The 19,691-nt window shown below is 44.0% G+C and overlaps 1 protein-coding gene across 1 annotated transcript in view; it reads left to right on the forward strand.

The window, feature by feature from the left end:
* Positions 1-19,133, forward strand: part of SGPP2 (sphingosine-1-phosphate phosphatase 2) — a 162,311-nt gene extending 143,178 nt beyond the window's left edge. The window contains exon 5 of the mRNA XM_006890313.1: positions 18,582-19,133. Coding sequence (XP_006890375.1) covers positions 18,582-19,133 — 552 coding nt within the window. The remainder of the gene's footprint in view (positions 1-18,581) is intronic.
* Positions 19,134-19,691: the final 558 nt, after the last annotated feature.

The raw sequence follows: 19,691 nt of genomic DNA on the forward strand, positions 1-19,691 counted from the left end.
ACTTGAGCCCATTTCTGCAGTCAATGTATCAATCCATCTAGTTGAGTCTTTTCCTCTCTTTCTCCAACCCCCTCTTTCCAAGCATGATGTCCCTTTTAAGTTGTTGTTGTTGTTGATATGTGCCATCGAGTCGCCTGTGTCTCATAGCGACCCTATGTACAAGAGCCCTAAACGCCATTCTATCCTGTGCCAACGTCGCCGTCTCAAACACACTTATTCCCACCGCTCTAGTCACAGAATTGATCCATCTCATTGAGGGTCTTCCTCTCCTTCGCCGCCCCTCCACTCTCCCAAACATGATGTCCCTCTCCAAGGACCAGTCCCTCCTTGCAACATGCCCAAAGTATGTCAGATGAAGCTTCAGAATCCTTGGCTCCAGGGAACATTCCAGCTTCACCCTCTCCAGGACAAACCTGTTTGTTTTCCTAGCAGTCCATGGTATATTCAACACTCTTCTCCAGCACCACAGCTCAAAGGCATCAATTCTCTTTCTATCATCCCTATTCACTCTCCAACTCTCTGATGCACAGCACATAATTTCGAAGTAGCCTCTCCTAATAACATGCCCAAAGTATGTGAGATGAAGTTTCTCCATCTTTATCTTCAAGGAATACTCCGGCTGCGCTTTTTCCAAGACATAACTGTTTGTACTTTTGATGGTACATGGGATGTTCAGCGCTCTTCTCCAAAACCACAACATGTTGCCCACGAGGGGAGAAAAATGAACATGTTACACATCACATATTTAAATGCACACAAGACTTCCTGCAAGTATTTTATGTGATTTATTTTTTAAAAAAAAACGGTATTGGTTTGCTTACAAAGTTTGTATACATTGTGTTTCACACTATTCTTCATTTACATTGTGTTTCATACAATCATTGTTCCCATTCATTATGCTTTATAAAATTAATCACCATTGAGCCTTGCCCATTATTATGCTCTGATGTTTCAAGTCTTTTCGGACCCTTCCCATTTCCTTCCTCTCCTTCTTCCCCCCACCAAGTTTGCAACCCTGTGGTTTTGTGCCTACCCATCCTCATCCCTCTGCTGTCACTCTTTCTCCCCTTGGGTTCCCATACATGTTTTACTCGTTATCCTTTTATTTTTGTAATAATGGTCCTATGCAGTATTTGTCCTTATGAAACTGAGTTAGTTCACTCAGCATAATGCTGTCAAGTCTCTCCCAAATTACAAAGTATTTTTCAAAATTGTTGTTCCTGACTGCTGCATGGCATTCCATTGTGTGAATGTACCATAATTTCTCAATCCATTCAGCTGAGGTTGGACATTTGGGCTGTTTCCATATTCTTGCAATAGTGAACAGCACTGTTATTGGTATATACCAATGTTCCTAACAGCCTGATTTATTTTAGATGACCTCCATACCTGTTCATTCCATGTGGACTGTGTGGGTCTGTTGTGAAATTTGATTTCTATGTAATACCCTCGAGCTCACACCACATTGCAAAACCAGCATTCCTCATGTCCACAAACTTGTACCGCATTGTATCTTACATCTCATTTACCCACTGTGTTGATGTTGTTGTTTTTTAGGTGCTTTTGAGTCAACTACGACTCATAGTGACCCTGTGAACAGCAGATCTAACCCTTCCTCTGCCTTGGGTCATCCTTACTCTCTCTGTCATGTTCAAGTCCAATGTTCCGTGTGTCAGTCCACCTTGATGAGAGTCTTCCTCTCTTTTTCTCTCCACCTTTGACAGCATGATGTCTTTTTTCCAAGGACTGATCCCTCCTAAAAACATGTCCAAAGTATGTGAGATGAAGTTTCACTGTATAAACTAGAATAATCAACTTTACCTTGTTTTCACGCGGAGTATACATAATGACACATAGTCAATGACAAGGAGGGATGGTGGCTATAATTGAAGTTGTCCAGCCTCCTCAAATACAGAACATGGATGACCATGTTTGATTTCATTAGAACAGTCTGCAAAGCAAGACTGATTCCCCCCCCCACCCCCTTAATATCCAGTGGTTCTCACATCCTAATAAAAATACAAGGGCTGAAAAGTATTTCCCCAGGGAGAGCCACAAAGTACAGGAAAAGCTGATGAAGCCATAGCCCAGAGCCTGCATCAAGCGGACAAAACCCTGTGGGAAGAAAAGAATGCAGATATTTTCTGTTTAAGAGAGCCCACCATAATGGAGAAAAGACTGGAGTTGTGAACCATTTCATTGTACATGAATCCACACTCAATACCCATAATAACAGGAGTAAAGAAATCCAAAGGCATGTTACATTGAGAAAATCTGCTGTTAAGGGCCTCTCCAAAGTGCTGAAAAGTGAAATGTCATTTTAAAGAATGATGATGTTATGTGCCGTCGACACCTTCTCTGAAGCCTGCCCTGTCCTGAGCCAGTCTCACTGACTCCGACACACCAAACCCCATTGCTCCGGTTACTGTATCAGTCTATCTCGTCCAGGGTCTTCCTCTCCTGCACTGTCCCTCCATCCTTCCGAGCATGATGTCCTTCTTCAAGGACCATGACATGGAGTTTCAAAATCCTCGCCTCCCAGGAGAAACTTGATTTCACCCTCAACTTGTCGGCACCTAACAACAAACAAAAGGAACCAGTCAAACTCATTGCCATTGAGTCAGAATCAACCCACAGCTGACTCTCCTGTGGGTTCTCAGTCGCCATAAATTGCACAGGAGGAGGTTCCCCACCCATCTTTCTCCCAACGGACAGAAGAGGAGTTGAACTACCTGCCTTTGGGTTGGCAACACAACACTTTACCTACTAGGGCACCAGTGCTCCCTGAAAGAGAGCCGTAAAAAAGCATTAAATTCACCCCTGATGAAGGCAGAAAGCTTGTAAGATTTAAAACCCCAAGGCTTTGCCTCCAAGTTCCAGATTTCACAGACCCCACTGTTTCAGGGGAGCCCTGCTGGCCTAATGGGCAAGGCGCCTCTCCTGGCAACCAAAAGACAAGTGGTTTGAATCTACCAGTCGCTCCTCGGGAGAAGAATGGGCAGCCTCTCCTGAGCCATGGATAGGCCTTGAACACCCGCTGGAGAGTCTAATCCTGCACATCTAGTCATTGTTAATGACCACTGTGTTTCTACCTCAGAAGATTTTCGGATATTCACACACCTCATATTGTATTACCAATTCCTCATCTCACTGAATAGCTTTTATCCTTTTATGTTGTTTCCTTTTCTCCATTTTATTTGAGTGTTGTGGTTTTTTTTTTTGTTTTTTTGTTATTGTATTATTTTTACGTGTACCGTCAAATCAGATCCGATTGGTACAGGAGGAGATTGCCCCCTCCCTCTCCAGCAGAGCATCTGGTGGATTTGAACCATGTACCTCTGGGATTGCAGTGTTGAGTGTTGTGTTTTAAATTAATGTATGTGTTTTATAACACTGTAATTACAATTTCATCGGATCATTCGTACACAGTTTCTTTTACAGCATTAATGACCATTGATTAATGTAATTAAATAATTACACTGTCTAATTCACCCTTTAAAGGGCTCTGGTTGCCTAGTTGGGTCAGGAATTGCTCTACTGACCCAAAGGCATGTGGTTTGAATCTACCAGCTGCTCTGAAGGAGAAAGATGGGCTGCCTCCTCCGTTTCCGTTTATGTCTTCTTATTTTTTATTTTTGTTTGTTTGTTTATGTTTTTTAAAATTTTTTTTTTCGTTTATGTCTTCTGAAGACCTGCTGGAGGATCAGGTCTCCGCCGAGCCGCACACAACAGGGCACAGCACCAACCAGCCCCTGAGTAAGAAGAGTTTTAGGGAAGCAGCCAGATAGCCCCTGGAGGCCTCTGTCTACAGGGCAGTGCAGTGGTCTGCCCCTCACAGTGTGGTCTGAGGTCCAGCAGCAGCATCACCTGGGAACCTGCTCGGAGGAGAGCTCTCAGGCCCCACCTGTGCCTGCTAAGTCAGCAGCTGAGAGGGGCACTCAGGGAGCCGCCCGGCTGATTCAACGCTCAGTGCAGTTCAAGCCCTGCAGCTTTCTCCACCCTGCCCCACCCAGCAGCGTGCTGTCCGTGCCAACGCATTAGCGACTTGCGAGGGCCTGAGAGTCCCAGGGCCCCAAACAGGACTTTCTTCTGCTGTGTCATTATTCAGTGGCACCTCTGCCCACCTAGATTTGAGAAAAAGTGCTTCGACATGTGATAGTATGTTTGCGCCCTTCCCTGTTCTTGTCTTTCTTGCAGGCTGCCCTCTGTTGTCAGGAAGGATGCTGTAACCTGCCTGAAGGCTGGTTTGATCCACTGTCACAATCTCATGACCTGCAAAACATGCTGATTTTTTTGTTGTTTGCACGAATGAGTGATATGGGTGGGGAAATTCTGTTAGATGAAGACCTAGTGTTTGGACTTGTTAGAGTCTTTAAAGCCAGGACAAGCAAGTGAGTATTTCTTCAGTCATGCCATATGGGGAAGAGAGGGAGCTTCTTGTGGCTTTAGTGGTAAGGGGTTATGCTGCTGACCCAAAGGCAGGTGGTTCGAGTCCACCAGCTGCTTTAAGGGAAAAAGATGAGAAGTCTCCTCCTGTGTAATTTGTTGTTGTCATTGGTAGGTGCAGTCAAGACAAGTACAACTCTTAGTGACTCTATAAACGGCAGCTCCAAACCCTGGCCTGTTTTGTGCCATCCTCACAATCTCTGACATACGCAAGTTCATAGCTGCAGCTATTGTGTCAATCTACCTTGTTTAGTTAGGGTCTTCCTCTCCTTCACTGAACCTCCGCCTTTCCAAGCATGATGTCCCTCTCCAAGGAATAGCCTCTCTTGGAAACCTACTGACAAAGTTGTGTTATTTTTCCCTCCAAGGAGCGAACACTCTGGCTGCACCTTCTCCAAGACATATCTATTTGTTCTTTTGGCTGTCCAGGAGATATTCAGGACTCTTCTCCAGGAGCACAGCTCAAAGACATCAGTTAATTCTTCTTTTGTCTTCTTTCTTCGTTGTCCAGCTCTCAGATTCATAGCAAGTGACTGAAAAGTTCATTTTCTGAGTCAGACACACCTTAGTCCTCAAACTGACATTATTGCTCCTCAATAATTTGGAGAGGTCCCTCCCTAACTGCAGACTTTCACAGGGAAGTATGTCTCCTATTCTCCTCACTGCTGCTACCAAGAGTGTTCAGTGTGGATCCAAGTAAAAGAAAGCTGTTGACAGTTTCAGTCATGTAACCCTGGTGTGTCTACTTGTTGTACAGAGGTAACTTGTGGTTGCTGTGAAGCTGAACACTGAGACACTGATGTGTCAGATGCAAGAATGGTTACCCATGGTGGACAGTGTTTGCTGAAGCTCCCCGATTAAAACAAGCTTGGAAGCAGGAGTAGCATCCACTTCCATAAGAGCTTCCCTCTGGAAACCCTATGAACCTGGAGCGAGGATGAAAGTTATACAGGAGGTGTCCAGGATTTTCATTCATAGAGTCACTTTGAGTCGCCTGCAACTCAACAGCACTTAACAGCAACAACAACAACATCATATATTAACTGTCAGTTTAGTGGAGAAAATTTTTTGTGATGTTGAGATGCAGCAAAATACCATGTAATCTACAGCATCTCAAAACCCAGTGGAGAGCCACCTTTGAGTTAATTCTGACTCAAGGCCATGTAACAATACAGGCAAGAGAGTTGAGAAATACACAGTGTACCCAAATACTTTCGGGGCCTGTGGTCGTCTCTTGGGTAAAGAGCTGTGTGACCAACCCAAAGACATGCTGTTTGAACCCACCAGCTAAGGAGAAAAACAGGCAGTTTACTCCTGTGCTATTTACAGCCTCTAAGAACCTGCTGGAGGGTCAGCTAGGAGCAAATGAACAATATTATATTTAGAGAGAGCTGGTGGCCTAGGAGTAAGGAGCTGCACCGCCAACAAAAGGCACGTGGTTGGAATCCACGAGCTGCTCGGCTGGAGGCAGACAGACAGTCTCCTCCTGTGTGATATACAGCCTCTGAACCCCCTGGAGGGTCAGCTATGAGGCAGTTCCAACCTCAGGGGTACTTAACAACAACAATGGATGCTGGAGGGGCAAATGATGTTGGTTAAAGAGAAGTCTCTTTCGTTTGAGTTGAAGGAGTCCCTGGGTAGTACAAATGATTACTGTACTAGTCTGCTAATGGAAAGGTTGGAGGTTCAAGTTTGCCCAGAGCCGTCTCTTCCTATAAAAATATCAGCTGTTGGAATTCCTACTCCGACACATATGAGGTCTCCCCAAGATAGAATTGATTCCACTGCAGCTAGTTAATAGAAATGCAGTGTTTTAACCACAGTAGAATTAGCAGGTACTGTAGTTCATGGAGAGTTGTGCTTTTAACCCAGAGACAGCAGGTTTCGGTGGTTGAAATCCACTAGCAGCACCTCGGGAGAAAGATGGACAGTGCCCTCCTTGGCCATTCAGAGCCTCGAGGAAACCACCAGACGGTCAGTGCCAACTCCACAGCAATGAGTGGGCGATAACGTGGTTACTCACAGGCATCACACACGGTTTCATGTAACAAGACAGTTCTTTAAGGAGCCCTGACGGTATCATGTGTAGCATGTCAAGCTGTTAATGACAGGTCAGCAGTATGAACCTACTGGCTGCTTCAAGGAAGAAAGATGGGGAGTCCCCTCCCATAAAGATTTACAGTCTAGAAACCCCTGTGGGAGTGCTCAAGTCAGAGCTGACTCAGTGCCAGTGGGTCTAGCTTTGGTTTTTATTGTTTTGCAGACCATCTGTCATGATGATGTCATGCAGTCCACATTACGCAAAGAGCTCATGTGGCACAGTGTGTAATGTATTGAGCTGCTAACTAGAAGGCCAGAGGTTCAACTACACCAGCCACTTCTTGGGAAAAAAAGGTGACCTGTCCTTCTATAAAGATTTATGGCCTCAGGGACCTGATACCTGTTGCTATAAGAATCAACTCAACAGTAGAGTGTTGAGTTGGGTTTATCCCATTAAGAAATGTAACACCAAGTGGCAAGAAGCTGCACTGCAATCCCAGAGGCATGCGGTTCGAATCCACCAGATGCTCTGCTGGAGAAGGAGGGACAGTTTCCTCCTGTACAAGTCAGATCCAGTACCTACAAAAAAAAAAAAAGAAAAGAAAAAATTTTAAAAAGAAATACAACACCTACTTTGTTTACTTTTTGACAAATCTATACCTTTAAAGGGAATATGTAAAGGATGTGTGTTATTTGCCTTTCAGCCAGAACCCACTCATAGCTGACCCTCCAGCTGGTTTTCAGAGGCAGTAATCACACGGGAGGCTGCAAATCTACCTTCCAAAGAGCAGCTGGTAGATTTGAACCCTGTGCCTTTGAGATTGCAGCGCAGATTCTTACCTCTAGACCACCAGTCCAGTTCTCTCCAGAGAAGATAGACGTATTTAGTCATTCCAGATCACTTTCTTTATAAATCTTTGTTGCTACGTAACATTGAGTTGACTCTAACTCATATGACCCTCGGTACAGCCGTGCAAAACCCTGCAGATTCTCCTCTTACTCCCACGCTCTGCGGTCCTTAACCCATTGCAGTTCCCACATCAGTGCATCTCCTGCACGGTCTTCTCTTTTTTGATGACCCTTTACTTCACCAAGTGGGCTTTCTTCTGGGACTTTATCTTTGACTAAGTCCTGAAATGTTTATCTTCTTGCTAGAGTATCACTAGGGAGCTCTGGTGCCTTTGTGGTAAGAAACTGCATTACCAACCCAAAGGTACGTGGTTCGAATCCACCAGCTGCTCTGTGGGAGGAGGATACGCAGCGTCCTCCCATGTGATTAACTGCCTCTGAAAACCCGCTGGAGGGTCAACTACAAGTCAGTTCTGACTCAGTGGCACACACTGACCACCAGAAGAGTATCAGTGGAGGAAGCTGGTGGTGCAGGTGATTTGCTGCTAACCTCCAGGTGGGCAGTTCAGAGGTGCCCAGCAGCTCTGTGGAAGAAAGTCCTGGCAAAGTGCCTCAGTAAAGATCCCAGACCAGATAGACTGTAGGAGTTCTGAGCCAGAGCACGTGCCATCATCATGGCTCAGGTGCCACACAGTGGCGGCAGGTTTAGAGCATCGTTTTAAGAGGTAAAACCATAATCCTTGTCCAAATGGAAAATGAGCATGTGCCAAGAATTTATTCTGCTCAAGAACTAATGAGAAACGGATAAAATGTTAAAAAGAGCTCACTATTCAAAGGCATTAATGATGAGGGACTGAATAATTTAAAAGCCATGTATGATAGGGTATTATGGTTATCACAAGAGTCTACAATTAAGGTTGCATAGTGGAATGTACTTGGGGCGGTGGGAGGGGTGAGGGGGGGATTGTGTACCAGGGAGGGAGTCTTTCTTTTACTTTTGAAAGAGAGGAGCGAACTGGGGGTGGGGGGTGGGGAGAGGGCTGGGCGGGGAGAGAAGTACAGCAATGAATGAATGGAAAGCCAAATTCTCCGTAAATGTTCATTAAAATTATTAAAAAAAATAAAATTAAAAAAGGAAGAAAAAAAAGTCTATGACAGGGCAACAAACTGGGAGGTTAGGGCTTCTATCATTTCCACTGAACTGGTAATATTTTGCATTTCTTCCAGCCAAAATAGAGTCCAGTAAGTTGAACAAAGTACTCTCCTGTCTAACCTTCAGTGGCTCATATGATATTAAAATAAAGTTTACCTTATGTCCAGGATATGTGATTTTCTTAATAGGTATTAATTTTTTTTTCTTCTTTTTGAAAAGCTGATGTAATTACCAACAAATGCTTGTTGTGGTCACCTACCACACGAGCATTTATTTGAAAATGTCAGAAGGGGAAGCTGACTTGCTTTTATGTAAGAGACCTTCCTTACATAGGTGCCCCTCAGAAAACCTCTGTCTAAACCTTCTCTTAATAGCCATAGCCTTTCTTCCCTTGCAGTTCTTCTTCCTAGCTTTAAAGCAATGCAGGGTTACCTAACGTGGTTCAGAGGAGAGCATGGCCAGGAGCAAAGGGATGTCCAAGACCTAGTGCCCAGCCTGGGAACTCTGGTGGCTTAGTGGTAAGCAGCTGACGGATTCAAACAACATACCTTTGTTTGAATCCATCAGCTGCTCCATGATTTTACTGCCCCTGGACACTGTTGGAGGGTTGACAGTTCACAACCTCCACAGTGTGCCACCAGGGCCTACAGATATTAGGAGGGCCTTTGGCTGACTCGGACACCATGTGGGAAGGTAAATCTGCTTCCAACTCTTTGCAAATCCATGGATATTCGTTCATTTCAGGAGAAAAGGAATGTTTTTGAGCTGGTGCATGGAGATTGAGTTCCCCCCCATCCGCCTATACATATGCTAATATTGCATACAGGTTTCTCTCTCTAATCATCTATATTCATATTCGTGCATAATGTTGCCTCCTTCTTGCCATTTAGCTTCTGTTGAATATCATCTGCATTATCCTAAAAAAAAAATCAAATTACTCAGTGTGTCAACTAGGTGAGGCTGACTGGTGATAAAAACTTGTCTTCTGGAATGACGCTACAGGCCTGGTTGGCTTCCATGTCAGTGTCGGCTTGCATCTGTGAAGCCAAGCGCCTGCTTTTGCTGGCTCCTGGCTTCAGTTCGCTCAGAGACGGCCCTTCACACTCTCAGCAGGGGACCTGGCAGAGGGGAGATGCCAGAATCATGGCGCTCTCCGCATAAATAGTTCCAAGATCTGAATGCATTCTTTCCTAACAATTGAATGAATGGATGGTTCCCCCTCTGCTCTCTAGCTAGCTAACCTTGTGTTGTGTTGATCGGCTCAATAGCATTCTTCGGGCAAAGAGGTTTGGAGATAGAATGTAAATTTGTCTAAGGAAAGTGCATATGGGAATGCGATGAGGGAGGTTCAGAATCTGCAGATGCTGGAGTTCTCAAGGGCAGAGCCTGCTGGCAAAACAGCCAGAGCTGTTGACCAAAAGGTGGAGCGTTTGTGTTTGGATAAGAACACTGTTGTGTATTTATGTACGCATTCCCTAAAATTTGTTCGGAAACTATCGATAGCTCTATTAGCATTCTTTCTAAACACTTTCAATTGCTTGTCTTTGCTGTTTCATATAAAGGAAGGTACTAAAAGCTTGAACTTTTGTCTAAATACTAAGTTTTATCATTGAAAATATAAATAGGTGCAAAATCCAAAGGGATTTGCTCTTTTTTGCATTTTAACTTTGGCCTCCTGTTGTATTTCCGGTACCCCAAATAATTTGAAAGGCTGTGTTTCCACTGTGGCTGGTCAATTAGCGATTGAGAGTACTTCAGACATTGTGCGCCGTGGAGGAGGACTGGCAATGCAACTTCTGGATCTTTATTTCAATTGTTTCTTAGACAAGGGAAGAATCCCCAAACCTGTAATGAGTATCAGAAAGACGTGAAAATGGTAACTTTGGGCTAATCTATTTTAAAATATTTGGAAATTGTTTTAACTCCTTGTTTGCATTCTAATAAAAATAATAGCTGTTGACTACAGAAAACATGGACAATAATACAGCAATACAGAAAGACAAGCCTTTGTTATTAGCCGCACAGGAAAGAAAAGTTATTCAGCATTTTAGACCATTGTTTCTGATGCTTTAGTCCTTCAAACAAGTATGTATTTAAGAAAAGGTAGGATCACTATTTACATAAAGTTTGTCTTTTGCTTAATGCATTCAAACTCTAAAAAGATAAAATTACGTATGTTTCAAATAGAAATGCCTACGCGCGGTCTTTAGCTGGGAAGCTCTTGGGGCCTAGTGGCAAAGGAAACAGTAATATTTGTGTCTCCTCTTTTTGGTGTAAACAACATTATAATATGCCTGATTTTAGCTTTTCTGATTTTCTCCTGTTATTTTTGTTTGTGGTTTGGTTGGTTGTGCTTTGTGTGTTTTGTTGGTTTTTCCCCCCTTTTTTCTGTAATGGATCACATGTTCAATTTTTAGACCTAATTGGTATATATTGAAATAATCCAACAAGAATCATCCCCATATGTAAACCTCTGTGAACATTTGAATTATTCTCTCTGATTATTTTCTTAGGATGAATTCCTTGGGGTAGAATTACTGGAGCTTAGCGTTTGAATATGGAGTTCCAGTGTGCAGAAGATTAAGTGCTCAGCGCGAACTGAAAGTTTCAGCATTCTGAACCCACCCAGCAGAATTTTTCCATGAGGCGAGCTCTGGAAATCTGCTCCCCTAAAGAGCATGGCCTGGGGGACTCTCTGGGCCAGTTCTGTGGAGTCCCCATGAGTCAGGATTGATCTGTCAGCACTCAGCAACAGAGTTTAAGTACTTAGGTCAAATTATATAAAAAGAGTTTAATGTGCTGTCATCTTCCTCTTCCCCCGCCCCCCGCATCTCACCCATTATCTTTCACTACGGGGGGCTCTGGTGGAGCCGTGATTAAAGCGCTTGATGCTTGGCTGCCAGCTGCTCCCTGGGATGAAGATGTGGCAATCCGCTACCGTAAAATTATAGTCTTGGGTGGCCTAGTGGCAAGAAGCTGCGCTGCAATCCCAAAGGTACATGGTTCAAATCCACCAGATGCTCTGCCGGAGAAGGAGGGATAATTTCCTCTTGTACCAATCAGATTTGATTTGATGGTACATGCACAAAAAATAATAAAATAAAAATTTTTTAAAAAAAATTATAGTCTTGGAAACCCTTTGGGGCAGCTCTACTCTGTCCTGTTGGATTAGTATGAGTCAGAATTCCACCCTATGGCAGTTGGGTTTTCGTTTGAGTTTCTTTTGTTTTTGTTGTCTTTCAACATCCTCAATTCTTATCTTCCTATAAACTACATATAATCTTTCGTTTGCTTTTTTCTATTGTCTCCGACTCCCATCCTCTTGGGGGGGGGGTGCTTTTTTTTTTTTAAGTAAATAGATAAACCCCAGGTGCTCCCTCTTCCGCCTTCATGTTTTCTTGTCTACCTTTGTCCTACAGTCTTAGAAATGCTTACTCTTCTCCTTCTGTCCTCTGCCCTCCACCCTTACCCTGCCAGGCACCCACTGCCCTAGGAGTCTGTTCTGGCTGTGACGAGCCTCTGCGTTTCTGTGGCCATAAATCTCCATGAGAGGAAATTGCCTCCTCTCCCTCCCACAGAGCGGGAATTCGAACTGCCAGTCTTTGAGTTAGCAGACAAATACATAAGGTTCTGTGCCACCAAAGAGCCTTATGCCAGACATGTGACAGTACAATTCCAAAGAAATCACCTCCAGGTTTTTAATTGGAAAAAATTAACACGATAGACTCAATTCAGAGATGGAAATTTGGTTTAACTTTATTCTAAGAAATGTGGATCCCTAAATTAGAAGACCCATTAGCTCTCGTTCCAGTCTTTTCCTGACATAAAAACACTCAGACATCTTTATTATAATGCCGTCTTTTTTGGCTGAGAATCCGAATGTGGGCAGAAGGGGAAAAATTACACTAGCAACCACGTTGGCTAATGTGTTTGCTCAAATGCTGGGCTTTGTGCTAACAGTTCACCTAGCCTCCTGATGTAGTGACAATGGACAGAATCAATGCAGAAAGAATATTCTAATCCAGTGTCTTGGAATTTGGTCACAGCGGTTCCTACGGAAGACTGAAGGGAAATAGTTTGGGGGGGCGGGGTTTTAGTTCTGTTACTTTAGTTTTGTTCGGTTTTTTTTAGTTATGTTTCATTTCTGTGGGATCACTGTGAGTTGAAGTTGACTCAGTAGCACTAGATTTAGTTTGGCTTTGTATTTTGGGTATTGAAATAATGAGTGCTAAATATTATAGATATTCAGAGGCAGAGGAGGTAAAGTGCATCATGCTGGAGCCGTTGCTATAACTGAATGTTACCTGTGTGTTGACCAATATGCAAGGAGCACTGAGGAAGGATCATTATACAGGAAACTTAACTTCTGTGACCAGGGTCTCTTGATCAATGGGGCAGAAGCATGTGAGCACATCAGCGGTGGTAAAAGTAATCTAAGAAAAGGGGGGACATGCAGAACAGAATTTCAAATTCTTATAGAAGCTAGACTTTCTGGTGTCATGGAGCCTGTTTGTTGTTTGCCATCAAGTCATAGCTGACCCGCAAGTGTGTTTTCAGAGGCAAGTAAGTCACACCAGGGGAGATTGCCCATCTGTCTCCAGAAGAGAGCTGATGGATTCAAACTGCATGCCTTTGGGATTGCAGCACAGCTTCTTACCACCAGGCCACCAGAGCTCCCTGTAGAGCCTGGATGAATCTCCAAAGCTATATTTGTTGTTGTTATGTGCCGTCGAGTCACTTGCGACTCATAGCGACCCTATGTACAACAGCCCTAAACTCTGCTCTGTCTTGTGCCAGTCATACTATCTCTGACACTCCCATCCCGATTATCTCAGTCACTGAATCAATCCACCTCATAGAGGGCCTTCCCCTCCTCCGCTGTCCCTCCACCCTCCCAAGCATGATGTCCTTCTCCAAGGACCGGTCTCCCCTCACAACATGTCCAAACCTGTAAAAAGCTATATTACCTTGAGTTAATTTTTAAACTTTAAATAAAAAATATCTCCTAACATCTTCCTAAACCTAAAACAATGGTGAAAAAGTTTTGCCTTGGGTAGTGTGTCCTTTGAAGGTCTCTCTGTGTAGGATCCAGCTGACAGTAGCATCTCAAGTGACTGCATAGGATTGACTGGAAAACCAGTCGAGAATCAGAAACTGACTTGAGAAGGAGCTGACTAGGGCCTGCTGCCCACAGAGTCAGAGCCAGGCGCCTTTGCTCAAGCTTGCTGGGAGACTGAGGAAACACACCATGATTGGCAGGACTTAGGAACCTTTTCATAGACTGACTGAAGGAAGAGACAGAATGACTGATGGAAAAGACAGAATGGAAGCTTCAGATAAAGGGAGCAGCAGAACACAGAGCGGTAACAACACAGCCACCTTGAACAGCTGTCCGCTTGGGGTCAGAACCAGGAAGGGCAGCAACAGGTCTGTATGACGGAAACTCAGATCCAGCCTTCGACATGTCACTGCCCCCACTACTTACCAGGTGACAGGCAGGGTCCTTCCCACCCTCCTAACCTACTATCCCTAATCTCACTCCACCAAGACCCACCTCTGCCTCCGGCCTCTTGCCCACGCTGCCCTGTTTCCAAAGCCGGAGGCTCTCAGAGCATTCCGCCTAGAGCCTGATTTCTGTGCCACTCCTGGCCTGCATTTTTCAACAACAGCAAAACTTTTTTTTTAAAGCCAAGGCATGCCAAAATGGACAATTTAAAGTAAGAAAGACGTTCTGAGTAGTGTTGAGCTGAACACTGAGCTCTGGAGGGGGGATAAGAGTTGTTTAGTGATGGGAACATATGAAGCTCTTTTAGAGAGGAAGTAGCACTTTGACCTGAGCCTCAGAAGAACTGATAAAGTCTTGACAGGTAGGGATAGTTATGCTGTGCTCTGAGAAGAAGAAATCCAGTAAGTAGTACGATAATAAAATCACACCACGCTTATCTGGGAAAGGTGACTTGACCTGTATGAACAGAGTGGGAAGTTCAGATGGAAACGCAGTGAGAGCACTGGAAGAGTCAGTCCATTAAGCCCACAGCCTGGAGCACATTGGCCACAAACCTACTGAACCCTGAAGCAGTAATAGCAGCCAGCCAACAATCCCAACTCCATATGTATCATGTTCGTCCCCCTCACAGCGACCTTTGGGGCAGTTGAACCACCATTGATTGGCTCCATGGGACAAAGATGGACCCTTTCCTCCCATTAAGATTTACAGCCTCTTAAAAAAAAAAAAAGAGTCCATGGCACAGAGGTGTAAAAGGTTTAAATACTGACCTAAATGAAGATAAAATGTGACAAGGTAAGAGGAGATCTAAAATAGTATTTAATTTTTTGTTAAGAAAAACAATAAAATTCAAGTAAAAAATATTTAAAGCCTCAGAAACTCAGTGCAGGGTCACTATATGAGTCATCTCAGTAGCAGTTGAATTGTGCCGAATCTTTACAGAAGCAAGCTGTCACATCCTCCTGAGAGCAACTGGTGTGATCGAACCACTCACCTTTGCAATTAGGAGTCTCGTGCTCCAACACTCCACCAACAGGGTCCAATGATGAACAGCTTGTATGACAATATTTCTCAGGCCCTTTGCCCCAGAATCACCTTTGGGAGTTAAAATGTAGATGCCTGGGTCATTTCTGACTGCAATCTGATCTGCTACTTAGCCGTCTCCGCAGGTGATTCTCAGGTACATTCTTACTGGAGAGCAGTTGTTACTGGGAACCCATCCAGAAGGTGGACAGAGACTGGCAGGCATGAGGCGCACTGCAGGTCTGAGCCCTGGGTAGTAGAGGGAGCTGTCAGTGGTGGAGATGTGTGAATGGAGGAGCCTGCAGAGTGTGGACCTGGTGGGGTTTCATGATAAAAAGAAAGAGCATCAAGTGTCACCAGCAGGACTTGGGGCTTCCAAGACCTGAGTGCTATCAGGAGAAATATGCAGAGTACAGGCAATTCCCTGAGCACCTACAGGATGACTCTGAACCTTGAACTTCTCCAAAACTCTATCTTTTGCCAACCTAACAGAAATTTCCACTCCAGAATATTCTAGACAAACAAGAAAAGCCTTCTCTTAATGCTATTGAGTAACATTACTGAGTACCTGATGCAGAATATATGCAAATTAAGTGGGCTGGGCAAATAGTTCAAGTGCTTTCCTGCTAATCAAAAGACTGGAGGTTCGAGTTTACCCAGAAGAACTGGCAATCGACTTTTGCATAAAAGCAGCCACGGAGAACCGGAGCCCTGAGTTCTGCTGTGACACACACAGGGCCACCCTGAGTCAACGCTGGTCTCTGGACGGCTCCTGGTTCTTTACTGATTAAATAACCAGTGTGTTTACTGAGCACCTGGAGAAGGGAGCCTCCCTCCTCCAATCAGCACGTACCTTCAGCCCCTGCTGCACAGAAAGGATGGAGCCTCTGCTTTGATGCCTGTAACAGCATTCATGATATCATGCTAAATAATAATGTGAAAGTGAAGGGACAGTGTAATTGTTGGTCTGCATTAAGGAAACAAAGGCAGGATGTAAAGTGTATGACACACTGAGTCATTGCTGTGGAAGTGACTCATACCTGATCTTCTCAGCAGGTTTCCAAGAGGCTGTTTGTATATATCATCTGGGAAGAGATTGCCTATCTTTCTCCCACTGAGTGTCTGGTGGATTCAGACCACCAGAAAAGCCTGACAGGTCAGCCAATAAAACACCTCCCTACACATTATGCCACCAGAGCCCCTTTTAAAAGTATAGAACATGGAACTATGCCAACCAGAATCCTGTCTTTCTAGATCCCCACTGGATCCTTCTCATAGTTCAGTGGTGATCAAATTTAATGAATGGGAAATGGTTGTATGAAACATAATGAGAATGAAGAATGGTGTGAAACAAAATGTATATGAACTTAGTAAGCAAACCAATAGAAAATATTTTTAAAAGTTTAGAACAACTAGAAGAAAATACAAAAAGTGTGAATAACATGATTATATCTGTATAGTATTGCCTGCTTTTAAATGCTTACAACTGTACATATTCTTTCAGTAGGTTCCACAAAGCAAAACCATTTAAAGATTATATGTAAATCAAAACATTCAAAACAACTATGAGATATCATCTCATCCCAGTAAAAATAGCAAAATTTAACAGAACAGCAAACAACAAATGCTGGCGAGGTTGTGGAGAAACTGGAACCCTTTCTATAATTATATTTTATTAATTTTCATAAACATTTACAGAGATTTTGGGCTTCCACTCATTCATTGTTGCACTATTCTCTCTACCCTCCTCCCAGTTTGTTCTTGTCCAAATGCCACAGTGCTTGTCAAAGCCAGTTCTGATTAATCTTCTTTGTCAGTGTATCCTTTGCCATTCCCTATCACTCCTCCCTGAGAGAGACTTCACCCTGAGTCATAAGGAAAAGGGGACGGCGTATTCTCTTAGCTACTTCCTGCTGAAAAGGGACGCTGTGGGTTTCAGGGTGAAGATCTTCTCTCACTACTCTAAAGGGCCCCTTTGGCAGTAGGAAACACATAGACTATTATGGGCATTGATTTTGGAATTCAGATGCACTCTTATTGATTGTGCTTGGCTGTACATGTACATATCCTTCAAGATGTATCATGGGGGTGTTGCAACCTAGAAGACACAAATTTGACTAACAAGTTATAAGTACATGAGTCCAAAAATTATGGAAAAGTAAAAGAAAAGATTCTTTCATTGTTTTACAAACCCTCCCCCAGGTCCCCTCCACCATGCAGCCCTCGCTCTAGTCTCCTGTGATGACAGAAATACCCAGTTACATCTCTCTTTTAAACGGTTCTCTCCCTCCTCTGTTTCAGTGCAGTATACATTATTGAACCCATCTTACTCAGTCTCTCCCCAACCCCAAGGACAGTCCCATTCTACAACAGTGGCATCATGTAATATTTGTCCTTTTGTGACTGGGATATTTCACTCAGCATAATGTTCTCCAGAGTCAACCATTTTGAATAATATTGCATGAGTTCCTTGTTTTTTAAATGCAGCATAGTATTCCATTGTGCGAATATACCACAGCTTCTCTAGCCATTCGTTTGTTGATGGGCACTTAGGTTGTTTCCAACTCCTTGCTATTGTGAACAAAGCTGCAATAAACATGGGTGTGCATATATCTGCTTGGATGTCAGCTACGGTCTCTTCAGGGTATATTCCCAGTAGTGGAATTGCTGGGTCAAATGGTATCTCTATTTGCAACTTTTTGAGAAAGCGCCATACTGCTTTCCACAGGGGTTGCACCATTTTACACTCAGAAACTGGAACCCTTATGCACTGCTGGTAGGAGTGTAAAATGGTGCAACCATTATGGAAAGTAGTATGGTGCTGTCTCAAAAATTTACAAATAGGAATACCATTTGACCCAGCAATTCCACTACTGGGAATATACCCCAAAGAGACCATAACTGACACCCAAGCAGATATATGCACACCCATGTTTATTGCGACCTTGTTCACAATAGCAAAGAGTTGGAAACAACCTAAGTGCCCATCAACAAATGAATGGATAGAGAATCTGTTGTATATTCCCACAATGGAATACTATGCAGCATTGAAAAACAAGGAACTCATGAAACACTATGCAAAATGGGTGACCCTGGAGGACATTATGCTGAGTGAACTATCTCATTCACAAAAGGACAAATACGGCATAGTGCCATTGTTGTAAAGCAGGACTGACATTGGAGTTGGGGGGCAAACTAAAAGGGGATAAATAATATATACTGCATTGAAACAGATGAGGGAGAGAACTATTTAGGAGGAATATATGAGTAGGTATTATTGTCATGACAAGAGTCCAGAATGAAACTTGTATAGTGGAGTGATGGGGGAGGGGGTTGTATAACAAGGAAAGATTTTTTTTTTTTACTTTTGAAAGAGAAAAGCAAATTTAGGGGGGAGGGGTACAGGGAGAAAAGTGTTCAACATGAATGAATGGAAATTTAAAAAATAATAGGAAGATAACTAGTTAAAAAACAAACCACGAACAAACAAAAAACCCAACCCTCCACGTGTATATTAGTGAGCACTCACTGGCTTACCCTTTTCTCTTCTCGTTCCTTTTGCAGGACGTGGTAGGTGGCGTCCTGATCACCGCGCTCCTCATTGCCCTCACCTATCCGGCCTGGACCCTCCTGGACCACCTGGACTCGGCCAGCCCTCTCTTCCCTGTGTGTGTCCTCGTTGTGCCATTTTTCTTGTGTTACAATTACCCCGTGTCCGACTACTACAGCCCAACCCGAGCAGACACCACCACCGTTCTTGCTGCCGGGGCCGGAGTGAACATAGGGTTCTGGATCAACCACTTCTTCCAACTCATGTCCAAGCCCACAGACATAGTCCCCGCTGTTCAGAACATTCCTCCGCTCACCCTGGAGGTGCTGGTTCTGAGTGTGACCAAGTTTCTTGTGGGAATCGTGTTGCTCCTCCTGGTTCGCCAACTGGTCCAAAATCTCTCGCTGCAAGTGCTGTACTCGTGGTTCAGAGTGGTCATCAGGAACAAGGAGGCCCGGCGGAGACTGGAGATTGAGGTGCCGTACAAGTTTGTCACCTACACATCCGTCGGCATCTGTGCCACAACATTCGTCCCGATGCTACACAGGTTCTTGGGATTACTGTGAGCTGCAAGCAGTTGGGAAATAGCCCACTGGACATGAGAGAAAAGAAAGTTGTCAGGTGGGCAAATTGCAACAACCCCTTTTACCTTAAGGAGGAAGAAAAAATCCTTAACTTACATGTCTGTGTTGCTGATATCTGAGTTAGATTATGCAAAACGGGAGGAAATTGTCTCATAGGGAACCATTAGTCTGTACGGGTTATGCTGCAAGTGAATCCAAGCTAAAAGCCACAGTGGAGCCCTTTAAGGGTTCCTCCGACCTCCTATTATACAGATGTTAGGTGTCGTCATGAGTTGCCTATTGTAGGAAGAGCCACAGACCCACATGCTCCTGCAAGAGCCGGTGAAGACAAGAATCATCTCAGAGGCTGGAGGTAGGGAGGCTCCTTTTCATTCATGGTCTTGCCCAAACCAGAATATGGGTCTGGCAGAAAAGGTGACACCACATAAAACTACATCCCTCACACAGGGTGACTCCATCATCGTGATTTCACTGGATAGCAGCTGGCCGGTGGCCTGTGCCGTGAGTAAGCCTGTCTGTAAACAGTGGTGCTGAAGGCGA

The sequence above is a fragment of the Elephantulus edwardii genome, unplaced genomic scaffold (assembly GCF_000299155.1).
Source record: "Elephantulus edwardii isolate Elephantulus edwardi_28Jun2011 unplaced genomic scaffold, EleEdw1.0 scaffold00087, whole genome shotgun sequence".
NCBI lineage: Eukaryota > Metazoa > Chordata > Mammalia > Macroscelidea > Macroscelididae > Elephantulus > Elephantulus edwardii.